At 34.5% G+C, this 13,120-nt stretch overlaps 1 protein-coding gene across 2 annotated transcripts in view; it reads right to left on the bottom strand.

Moving 5' to 3' along the window:
- The window catches only part of VWA8 (von Willebrand factor A domain containing 8), a 398,466-nt gene that overhangs the window by 206,928 nt on the left and 178,418 nt on the right, over positions 1-13,120 (bottom strand). For both annotated transcript variants that reach the window (XM_031958442.1, XM_031958441.1), the window contains exons 20-21: positions 10,873-10,944; positions 6,784-6,860 (exon numbers count right to left, since the gene is read on the bottom strand). In XM_031958442.1, the coding sequence (XP_031814302.1) occupies positions 6,784-6,860; positions 10,873-10,944 (149 nt within the window). The remainder of the gene's footprint in view (positions 1-6,783; positions 6,861-10,872; positions 10,945-13,120) is intronic.

Raw genomic sequence — 13,120 nt, 5'->3', positions numbered from 1 at the left:
CCTGTATTTATTAACCTAGGATAACTTTGGGGATTTTGAATTTTTTTCCCTGCCTACTTTATATTACTGAACTTACTCTTAAATGTCCTACACCATTGCATAAGGGGACTGAAGAAGCTTCTAAAGACTATGCTACTAGGTGCAAGTTTTGGCATGTGTTAACCAAAATGGGAATGTTTTTCATATGGACCAGTAATGGTCTCTACCTCTGTTTTCTGATGAACAATGTAACTAAATGTTTGGCTTATTCCAAAAAGTTGTACACCATACAATGCATATTTTTTGTCCACTGCAATTCATAAAAACCATCTGTCAATTCATATTCTTAATTCAAATTTAAGGTTATTATCTTGCATGGAAGAAATCTTAGAAGTTTACAAGTACTTAAGTATTAATATCAAGACACAGTCTGGAGTTTTAGAACCTCCAAATTGTCACAAGCTAAAAATTAGTCAAGACTTCCTTGGTTGATAGCTACTCAAAATTAAAAAAAAAAGGCCCATCTTCAGGGCAAAACAAATTCTAGACCTGAACTCTGCCAGGATTACTACTCAAGTACAAAGGGTCATGGTAATGTTGTTTCAAGAATCTAAACCTTACTTAATCCTTACAGTATGGAATTACTGTAGCATCTAACTCATTGTAGTTTTTATTTTTGTTCTGAAGCTGGCAAAGAAGGGACATTAATCAAGAAGAGCTTGACTACAATCAGATGATTTCATAATGGACAATTAATATCTGTGACTATTTAATTATAGCTTAACTATTTTCCTGTATATATTTATAAAGTCTTACTTCATATACATGAAAAAAAAAAGTCTGTTTAGTATGGGAAAGTGAGAGAGAAAAGTGTCCCTATTATAACCATTAGTTTAGCAAATGATTAGCATGTGCACCTTAACTGGCAGCACATCCTGAAATAATCAGATTGATTTTATATAATTTTTAATTGCAATTAATCAATTTTGCACTATAACTGTTTAACTCATGATTTTTTTTTCTCTGAATGTACCTCAGAAATTCCACTGTTCTATAATGAATTAAATTTAGAAATCCAGTTCTCTTGCTAATCATTGATCAATTCTTGTTAATCACTGATCTACTAAAATAATACTTTGCAGTATACTGCTAAGGAAATCTGTTACCCTTGAAATATGCAGATGGACACCCAAGAATCTAGTGTAATAGCAATGGTGTAATAGCACCATTAAGGATATGTTTTTTTTTTTCCATTCACTTATTTAAAAATTAAATACAAAACAGAAAAAGAAAACAAGTAACAACAACAAAAAAACACTGTCATGTGTGCAGAAGAACATAAGAGGATTCAAAATATGAAACAATTTATAATAAGTACTATACATTGTATTCAGAACTTTTTATCTTTTCTTTGCTTCCTTGTAGGTTTTCTTTTGTTTCCTGCAGTACACTTTTAAATTTTATTTTTCCCCCCTTTCTTCTCTTCCATCTCCCCCAAGCAGGCTATAGTATCCTAGATATATACTCCCTCATACATACACATATATATGCATATACACATACATACATATACACATATAAAGAGACATCTATAATCACACACTTATACATTCATATATACCTATATCTCTTTGTCCTCTGTTTCTCTGAATATGGATAACACAATTCTTCTTGGTCTAAACCAGCCAATTTCCTGTATCACAGCAAAATTCTAACTTTATACTATGTAGCTGTAGTCTACAAAGTAGTCTACAATAATACATAGTATTATGTCTACATTTGTAGTCTACATAATAGTCTACAAATAGTCTAAAATAATATTGATTAATGTGGTTGACATATAATGTGGTTTCCCTATTTTTCTCTTTTGATTAAGTGTAATTTTTTATTTTTATTTTTGCTGAGGCAATTGGGTTTAAGTGATTTGCCCAGAGTCACACAGCTAGGAAGTGTTAAGTATCTGAGGCTGCATTCAAACTCATTTCCTCCTGATGCCAAGGGAGGGTGCTCTATCCACAGCCACCTAGCTGCCTCAACTAAATCTATTTTACCTTTGTCTGAAAATAATGATTACTAACCCCGCTTTTTTTCCCTAACAAATGTCCGCAGTCAGGAGCTTTCCTGCCCCATTGCTTCTGCTCTCTCCAGGCATTCTCTCCCAAGGCACATCTATCCATCAGCACAACTGGGCCTGGCATTCCTTATCAGCAGGGATTCTCTCATCTTCCCAGACTCAGATGCCCAACTCCTTGATGGCTGGGAAGTGAAAATTCCTGTGGCAGGAGCAGAGACTACTTCTCAACCCAGCTAACTCCTTGCAGGAGAATAGAGTTCTTGTTTTGGGGTTCCAGGCCAGACAGGAAAACTGAAGGAGGACCTGAGATCAGAGGTGTCAGGACTGAAGCAGATTACATCTGCTATAAAACGATCAGTCAAGGAGAAAGAATCCAACCATATGGGAAGAGGGAAGATCTGGGTTAATCTTCAGAGGATACTGAAATTAAAAAAGCCTTTCCTACCCTAAGGATTCTGGCTTGTAGTTTTAGCAGAACTAGCTTGGAGATATTTATACTTAAAAAGGCCAAAACTCAATCCCTTACTCTTTTTCAGATTTTCTCCAATTGTCTCAGGAAGCCCAGGGTCTGGGCCCATTCTTATTTGTTTTTAGTCATTTTATCTTTACTCACTGGTATAATTTTGTCTTATTTGTGTGAGAAATGTGGACAGCTTGAAATTTTCTGACTATTCCACCATCTTCCCAGAATCCTCTGTCTGATTTCTTATCTAAAGAAGTCTAGTCCACTATCTCTAACTTTGCAGGTGGAATCTAACTAAGAGCATTTCTTAGTTACAGGAGAGGAGGAAAGGAGAGGGTTGTCACCAGCTCCTCATTCCTACTTTTCAAGCAATCATATTGTCCCCCCATGCCTCAGCTCTGTAACCAATCATACTGATTTCACTGTTTATGATGTTAAACTCTTCTAACTAATCAAAACTTGCTTTCTCCTTATGAAGTCCTCTTCTTTATTCCACACTTCCCTAAATATTATTAAAAGGATAGCTATTTCTTATCTTTGGGTCTTAGTTTTGATGTAAAAAGGACTGTGTTTCCCTGATTTTTGTAGAGTCTGGGCCACCTGGCCTGGGGAAATTCCTAAAAATGATCCCTACCCACCTGACTCTCCCTTGGGAAAGCAATCTGGTTCCCTGGGAAATCTCCCACTCCCAATTGATCTGATAATCTATTTTTGGTCTGGGAAATAATCACCACCTTTTAATGAATTGAAAATTAGCCCTTAATCACTCCCTAATCCTAGGCCATAAGTAACTAATATAATCAAAGACTGTACCCCCAAACCCTTGCTAATTCCTTTCAGGATTTGGCCCACTGAGGAAGTTGTTTCTCAGTTTAATAAATCCATTTTTTGCCAAAACTTTGCCTGTAGATTGGGACTGCAAGGCCTGGGGACTCCATTGCCGTTAAGGTATCTCTTACCCCTCATTTCTCACACCTCAATAGTTTTGCTGGGGAAGCTGAGATTTATTTATTAGTAAATTTAAACTTTACTGATAAATTGATGGTGCTTAGAACTTTTTTACTCCGTTTACCTTGTTTTGAACATAGTCTAATTATTTTAATGCTATTGTTATGTCTCAGTTTCCCAGACTTGTTCTGCCTCGGTTTCCCTGAATTGTTCAGCCTCAGAGTCCCTAAATTGTTCAGCCTCAGAGTCCCTTAATTGTTCTGCCTCAGAGTCCCTTAATTGTTCTGCCTCAGAGTCCCTTAATTGTTCTGCCTCAGTCTCCCTGGTGACAAGCCCCCTTCCTGGCTATTAGGACTGAGATAATTAGGATTGGGAGCCCTGGCCACTAGCATTCCAAAGAGTTATAAGACCCCAGATGGCTTATCTCAAATACCTAGATGGGACCCTCTGAACCAGACTTCTAGCCTCCATACTTATCAGAATTTATGATCCTTCTTTACTCCCAACCTGTCAGAACTTAATTTATGGTCCTTTCCTGGGACTTGCTGCTCACCAGTGCTCTACTCCCCCCCCTTGTTTCCCTGATCACTGGAGCCCTATAAGAGTCTCTGGAATCCCTCCCTTGTTGATTGGATGCCTTGAGACAACAGTCTCATTCTCTCAGCTGGCTAACATGGCTTAGCCAGTCCAAACTCTTCCTTTAATAAAATATTAAAAACCTCTAATTTCTATCTTGCCTCAGTTTCTCCAGTATTACACTGAAAACCTATTACTAAATGATAAAAATAAATCTAAAATATCTTAAATGAGAATGGCCTGAAAACCAAGGCACAACGAAAGAAAAATTAACTAAAGAAAAATAGATGTTTGCATTTTATAAGAACCAGAAAAGAGATTATTTTCACAACTCACTTTTAGTCAGATCAATGACAGACATAACATCCCAAAATGAACTATTTTTAAAGTGTACATATATTTAAAGTAAAACTATTCAGAAGGAAGGTAACAGAGTAATGAAGTTTATCTTAATTTTCTTCTGTGTGGAGTCTTAATTAGTGCTAACCAACTCCCTCTCTACTCTTTTCAATAAGAAAGCTGACTGAATCCCTTTCTATTTGCATCATAACCATCAAGATGCATGTGAAATGGTAGACAAATTGCTATCTATGAAAATTACAGGCTAAAATGGTCCAAAAGTTAAATATTGATGACTTGAAAAACTGAACAGGATGTGAGCATGATTCTCCCATCCCAGATGTCCACTGTTATTCTGAAAACTGCTGAGATTTTCTAAGTCATCAACAAAAACTGTAAGGATGGCTTAGGATGATATTGATACAGAGAGCAGCAACAGATCAATTAAAGGCTGGCAAATTTGTCTTCTCTTAATTCCGTTTTGAAAGGAGTACTCTGAAATAGGGTTAGCGACCATGGTTTTCTCACATTCTGATTCACACTTCAGGGCAGGCCTCCTCCCCCAGTGGCCCAAATAGAATCTCTGGTTCTGAGTTTTCTATTGTTGAACATGTACAAACTGTTCTCTCACACCCAGAATGTGCTTCCCTCCTCACTTCTGGTGAAATCCTTTCCCTTCAGGGCATAGATCAGATACTATATCAAATGTTTCTAAATCTTTTTCTCCCTTGCTCCATCATATTCTATTCTGAATTACATTCATAGGTACCCATGTCATACTCCACAGATTATAAACTACTTGAGAGCAAGAAAATGTGTCATTTTTCATCTTTGTATTCATAAAATCTAAATATCTTGCAGGAAGTAAGTTTCTGTTGAACCAAGTTGAAAAACGCTTAGTAAATGGGAATAGCTCAGGGTGACTGTGATTGTCTATAGTTTTTCAATCTAGATAAAAATCAGACCTTGTAGACTTGGGCTGATGGTAAATACATTGAGTATGCAGGAGAGATAAAAGCTGATTTCTACTTTTGAGACTATTTTAGGAAGATTATTTGTACTTTGAAATATTTTTGAAATGTTCAATTAAAATATGTTCATATGTAAAATATATTATCTAAACTTGATATAATAAATTTATAAAATTATATATTTAATCAACATTTTATATTGGAATTACAAAATTGTACTCTTAAAGTACATTTCACACATAAATATAGCAAAACAGCATTTTTAAAAATACTACCAAGCAGCAATAATAAATTATTAATGGCAAGAATAAACAGAATAAAATGATTTAAGAATAAAAACAGAACAGTCATTCTGTAACCTATAAAAAGCTTAAAAAACAAAATGTATCTAGTACCCTACAGCTCAGTAATTTATCAAAAATAATATCAAAAGCAGAATTCAGCTCTTGTATATCACCTGCTAGAATTTATGATTAAATCAGTCCCAAGAGGTCTGGTTTTAATTATATTGAAGAGGGAAGGTAATAAACATTTACATAGCACCTACTATGTGTGAGGCATGAATGGCAATGTGCTAGGCACTTTTTATAAATATGTTCTCTGTTGATCCTTACAACAATCCTAGAAGATAGGTGCTATTAATATCCCCATTTAACCACTGAGCAAACAGTGGTTAAGTGTAACCCAGCAAACAGGGGTTAAGTGGACTGCCTAGGGTTATGCAGCTAGCAAGTACTGAATCTGGATTTGAATTCAGGTATCCCTGATTTCAGGTCCAAAGTTCTCCACTGAGTCACTAGCTGCCTCTTATAAAACTGTAGATAACCTCAGTGACTTTAATCTATAAACTTCTAATTTTTTAATTTAATTTAGCTGAAATTACTTAAGTTGGTCACCAGTGCCAAAACATAACACGGTTCTAAATCATTAATAAGTGTCAATGAGGACTTCCTAGATCTGTATTACTACCTTTAGGTGGCAAATGTCTTTCTAATGCTGTCATCTCAAGCCTTCCCAACTGCTAAAAAAGGTAGGTCTCTTCTAGGAAACCAATTTGCTAGTGTGCTTGTGCTCAACGAAAGTTGAATCCATAATGCTTCCTCCCATTCCTCCTGAAAGGGTTGTAATACATTTTTTATGTGACTGAAACTCATTTACGATTTTTGCCTAAAATCAAAATGATGTGTATTTTATAAATGCTTTCTCAAATGAATGAAATGCTCATCAATCTCTGTCCCCACAATGTCTATTAATCAGTATTTACAAAAGCATTCATTATTTTAAAAACAAATATTATAAGCTTTTATTTCTTTACAGAAAGGAAAAAAAGGTTAACAAAGTGAGTCTTTAAGGAAGTATTTTTAAATTGTCTAGAGAGAAAAATAGATTAATTAAAACAAAATTTTAACAGAGTAGTGAGTTTATGCTCTTACCTATGTAGTTGAATATATTCTCTGGGTCGGTTAAGCAGGTGAAGGAATCTGTCAACAATCTTGTTTTTCCCTACACCCTATAATTAAACAGAAAAATGTAATAAAGTATTTTTATACTTATAAGGACTATCAAAAAGCAAACCTCTTTCTTAGACTTACTCTTATTTCCTTACTACATGCAAATGTAGAAAAAGGTACTGTCTTTTTGTAGAAAGCAGAAAGTAGATTAAAATTGGAATCCAACCCCTTGCTATTTTCCACTTTCAAAGTTCCACCCTTCAAAGTAGAATAGAGCTATTGAAGGGTGGGATTTTAACAAGTAGGCATACATGGCCATGGCAGATGATGGGGTTTAAGGAGAGACTCAGAAGCTGGGTTCTATCTGATAAATGATAAAGCTTTTTTCTGCTTAGATGAAATCTCCCTTAAACCAAAGTGAATTTTCTGCATTTAGGGTCTCAATTTAAAAAGGCCCCTCAAATCTTGGGAAGTACTACTGAATGACTCTTCCTTTAGGAATAGAGTTTTGGAAGCAGTAAACATGCTATGATCACTTCACTAAAAACTACTTAGGAACTTCAGTGATTTAAATATTTTTTTTCCTAATTATGGGTTAAAATTATATTGTGATAAAAAGAAAAAAAGGATTTGAAGAAAGAGAAAGGCAGAAAGTTTACTTTGAAGGAAGAATTTGGGGCAAATAAAGGTCTCTCTCCAGGAAAAATGAACATTTCTTCTTTTTTCCCTTACAGTTTGCATGAAATAAATAGAAAGTAATGCTATGATCAGGAACAGCATGAAACTCATAATTTGTATGAAGGCCTTAGTGTGGTTATAATTATAGCAGGTGGATGTACTCCTCCTCTACTGCTGTGGTTCTCTGATACTTACCAGGAATACTAGGCAAGCATCTGAGGTGTAATTTAGGAGTGATCCTTTGGTTTTATTTTGCCCAAAGGCAGTAGTTGTGCTTGATTTCCTGGAAGGACCATGTTCCAGGCCATCAAACCCACTCAGAAGGTTATTTCATGGTACAAAGGACAAAAGAATTTTGAACATCACTTGCTGAAATAAGATACATGCTGTAGATTTTATTTTCCAATTCAATATTTTCTCATGTGATCAACAAAGCCTGTAAGATAATTAGCTGCCCAGTATTTGTACTGCCTAGTTCATGTAAATCTCAGCCAGTGCTGCAGATTCTCTGAAAGGATGGTGTTATCTCTGAGAAAAGGGTGTGGCTTAGCTTAAAATAACTTCAGAGTCAACAGTTGTTCTTTTTGATTCCCTCATTTTCTACATGTTGCCATGGGTAATAGGGAAATCTTACCAAGCACATCTAAATTTACAACTTTAACACTGTTTAGAAAACTTCTTCCAGGGCTTTCTGCCAGTTTCTAGTTTGCAAACAGACAACAAAATAGTCTATATCTATCTAATGACAGTTTCATTTTTAAAGAGCATTCATTATAATTTGAAACAAATTACCATCAGCTTATTTTACAGAATCTATGCTATTTAAGGACAGGAATGATTTAATTTTTGGCTAGCACAGAGGACTGCCTCAACCAATGATGGTCTCAGAACCTTCTCTGAAACTCAGTCTTAGCAATTGTTTAGAAGAAAAGTGTCACATACCATACCTTCAGGCTGCATGGGGCCCACGATACATCTGCTTATAGCCCAAACCAGAGTACGTGTAATTGGGTAATATTATATAAAATAAATAAAAATACAACAAAACACAGATAATATTACATTTTAGAACCAAGTAAGTCAATATGCTGCCTGCAGGGATCTTTATGCATGGATTAGTGGTCCCCACTACTGTTTGGACTAGACACCACCAGCCTAAAGAAGTGAAAGTGTGCTGTGTGAGGGTCATATAGTTTGACATGGACCTGGTACACAAGATCTTTCTGGTTTCCAGGCCCAGTATCATTATACCATAAAGTGTCATAGACAATAGGCAAGCATTTAATGAATCTACTATTTGTAGATTCATTGTTAAATATTAGGTCAGGTAACCCAAACTTTCTTCCTTGGTAGATTTTTAGTTAAATAATCATCTAATATTCCACAAAGAAACTGAGTACTATTGAACATATATAATACTTCACTATACTTAAAAAAGAATCATGTAAAGAGATTTTGCATTTCTAAGTTTCCAGATGGCTGTCACTTTATATATAAATGATATTCTCATAATAGGAACTTGATGTTAGAAACCCTAAACCATTCCCCCCATCTTTTGCATTTTTTGGTTTGTTCTTCTTTCAGTTTATTAAGTATATAATTTTGGGAAGAAGGTACAGAGAAAGAAAGATTCAATCAAAAGAGAAGAACTGAGCCAGGGCATCTGTCAAGACTTTTGAAGGGATATCTGTGTCAGTGATTACAAAGTTAGCATGTACAAATCAAATGAAGACATTCAAATGAGTTGGATTCCATTTGAAATGGAATCAAATGCAAAGTGTTTTACATGGCAGGCCTCTATTCCCCAATCCTAACTTAAGTCCTATGGAAAGAACAATTAGGTGGCGTCTGTATATTATAAAAACTTCTTTATAGTTTTAAAATAAAAAATATATATGTATATATTTTATATAATACATACAAATATAGAGGGACATTTCTGATTATCTCATTCCTGCTTCTACACATAAAAACAAAGATTAAAATTGATGGTACCTCTATCACCTCACCTCATTTTCCCTCTCATAGTGTGTGTTGAAAGCATAGTGCTCCTACAGTGCATGCAGAAACTAAAGGAAAGCCAGGCAGCAAGTCAAGTGAGAACTAGGACAGGTAACAAGATGCTCTACCAAGCACCCCAGACTGAAGAAGATATGTATAAAAAAATGTAAAACCTTAATTACAAAGAAGTATTCCTCTATTCAGTCCCAGAGATAAGGATGCCAAGTCTGTGACCTTACCTCAGGACTTTCATAACCTGAGCTCCTTTCCATGTCTGTTCTGCTAAGGTCCAATCCAACTCATACAATTCAGTCAATCCAACTCATACAATTCATCAGCCCTACCTATCGCTACCTCTCTACTCTCGATCTCCATGTAAAATCCACTTTCTGTTACTTCATTTTAAAAGGGTAACTGGATTTTTAAAGATTTTTTAAAAAAAGATTTAAATAATATAGGGGACTAGATTTTTAAAGGAGAGATTTGGACCATGTGGGAATAGATGCCATCCATTTAAGGTCTAGGTTTGCATCTGCCAAAAATTTTGCTTTAAGAACACTAGGACAATGTCTCATGTATCTTTCTGTCCATCCTAATCTCTGCATTGTTGGTCAAAATAGAGAATCATGGGTTTTGGAACTGAAAGACTTTCCTGGGGCCCTCAGCTTAGAATGAGGCCTAAAGATAAAAAAAGATTTAAAAAAAAAGACTTATTAAGGTTTACACAATACCAAGGAAAGATTGACTCTAAATCCAGAGGTTTTCTCTATACCATGCTGCATATCAGTTGTTAATTATTATAACTTAAAGGTACCCATGACAGGCAGTATGTCAGCCTGGTTTCAAATTCTGCAACTGACACCTACTAAAAAGATGACCATAGACAAGTCCAGCTTCAATTTCCTTATCTGAAGAGAAAATAATCCATGCAATATCTTTCTCACCAGGCTATTATGAGGATTCAATGAAATTATATATGAAAAGTACTTTAAAAACCTAAAAGTATTTTCTCTACACACACACACACACACACACACACACAGTATTGTCTATTATCATAGTAGAAATAAAATTTTCATTTTTGAAAATCAGCTGAGTCCTTTCCCTAGAATTTATATTAACATAACATCATGTAAGTTTTCAGAATCTCCAGAAACCCTTTTCCTTTCAAGGAAATATGTTTTATATACATTCAGATGTAACTCAAACAAGTTTCTTGGATAGTAGTTGTCTCTACGTTGGGGTTCTACACATGAAGGTCCTGTGGCTCTTTAAGGGCTCTCTAGAACAAATCACTTAACTATTTTCAGTTCTAAATTTTAAAGAACAAGCACATCTATATTAGAATCATCATACAGAGAACCAGAGATAAACATGGTTACTTAAACTCACCTGGTTACCAACCAATAGCAGATGTTCTCCCAGAAGAAAGTCTTTGAGCATATCTTCCATAAGCATCATGTGCTAAAGAAAAAAAAATAAATCAACTTCAAGTTAATGATGAATGATGGGCCAATGACCTTTTAAATGGTATGAAAGTTACTTTGTAACTAAAAAGAAATTCTTATAACAAGTTCCAAAAATCTATTTAAAAGATAAATGGAACTTTTAGATAAATTATATGCATAAATATAAATCACATAAATAAATAAATCATCATCATTAGTAAAGGTACATAAGCAATGAGAGTATCAATTTTGTACATTTCAAAAATTCTACTCATGAAACACTAAGTAGGCAAGACAAGTTTTCCGAGTTTATACTTTAATTCAAATGTTCAATCCTTAAGTTATGCAGTTTGACTATTAAAATAGCACATATTCTAAAAGCATAATATCCCCATTTAGATAAAGTTCATCAAATCACTTAACTTTATTATATTAATTTATGAGAATTACCTTTGATAAAGATACCTACACTAAATTAAGATACCAAATGTATCCTAAAACAATTCACTTTTTCAAATATTGACACAGTGATTAATATAAAATTCAATCCTTTTTTGTGAGTAAATTCTTTCTCAAGAGAAATCCTACTTCTCATCATCATGAACTGAAAACAGATCCTCAATAAATACGTCAGCCAAAGTCACTAGATACCCTATCATAGCATGGGGTTTCCTCTTCCCCGTCTCCTTTTTTTTTCCCCCTTAAGCATCAATAATTTCTTCACTAACACTATTTAGTTTTCTTTACACATTAATCTCCTCCCCACACACTACCAATTAGCCAAACTGACCTTTTTATTATAAGATATATGACAATCATGCCCCATCTTCATGTCTTTAAACTGTCATCCATTCCTGGACTCTTCCCCTATTTCTATTTCTCATAATCCCTATTCTGCTTAATATCTTAGCTCAAGCACAAGCACTATAGTTTTATATGAAGCCTTTGCCCCCAAATTGCCTTATAACTACTACCTCTGTACCCTTTTGAATATATGTTGATTCTCTCAGCTTGAATCAAAATTCCTTACCAGAGACTGTTTCATGCCTTTCTTTTTATCCTCATTGCCTGGCACATATTAGACTCTTAATATGCATCTTTATTGATGAATTCAAGAAAGAAGTGGTATCATTTATGTGAGGAATAGTCTTCACAAAAATGATAAGCCCTTCACAAATTTTGGTTTTATGAATTACACAGTCAGATTTTTGGTATTGAGCTTCACTGAATTTAGTAAGATTAGAAAACTCAGAAAACACACAGTATATTGGTAAAACCACATCTTTTCAGCTTAGGAGAACCTGGCTGAGCTCATGTTGTACTCTACTAGCACACCCATTGAGAATTAAGGATCACCTAATTCTATAAGGAGTCACTGAAGTACAGCTTTAGTAGAAGATATATTTGTAAAGATACAAAAGATGATGCGATTATTTTTCTTAAGTCTCCCTAAAGAAGTTTAATTTTTTAAAAGAACATGCTTGCCTAAATGGCAATTAGTGTTTCAAAATCTTATTCACCCACACCAGAGGAACATTTTTCTTAAATATTATTGCCTTTTTGGCTGATTGGCTAATTATCAAAATTCCTTGGAAACAGTTTAAAAAATGGAGAATAAGACAATTCCTGAGCCAACTTAAATTTAAAAGTCAAACACTTAAATGGCATATCTTTAAACACTTATTAGTATTTTAAATACTATTTGTTGCCTCTGATAAATATGTAACAGATTAATTTCTCTTGTGGAATTTTCCCCCTACTATATAAACTCTCCTTAAGCCCTTGCCATTCCATTCTCTTCTCAGCAGACATTTTCACCTCCTACTTGCTGAAAACTAAGAGGTTTTATTCATACCTTTTGTTTCTACATCAGTCATTTCTAAATATATGCCATGCCCTCCATATCCCCAAACTGAGGACTTCTTTGTCAAAAGGAAAAACAATTATGTATATAGCTTATAATTGTTGCTTTTAACAAAATATGTGACATTTTGCTGAGAGATCTTCTAGACATTGCAGAAAAATTGAGAGCACCTACAAAGAAATGACTCCTCAATAACTCATTATACCCAGGTTTAAATTTCTTTTAGCAAACATGTGAACCATAGTCTATGGAGATAGGAAGATCTGAGTTCAAATTTTGAGTTCAATCATACCTACAAATAGTGTGACATCACTCATTCCAGGGAAAT

Source organism: Sarcophilus harrisii, chromosome 3 (assembly GCF_902635505.1).
Source record: "Sarcophilus harrisii chromosome 3, mSarHar1.11, whole genome shotgun sequence".
In the NCBI taxonomy this organism is placed as follows: Eukaryota; Metazoa; Chordata; class Mammalia; order Dasyuromorphia; family Dasyuridae; genus Sarcophilus; species Sarcophilus harrisii.
The sequence above is the reverse complement of the archived record's forward strand: the minus strand, read 5'-3'. Positions and strand labels throughout refer to the sequence as shown.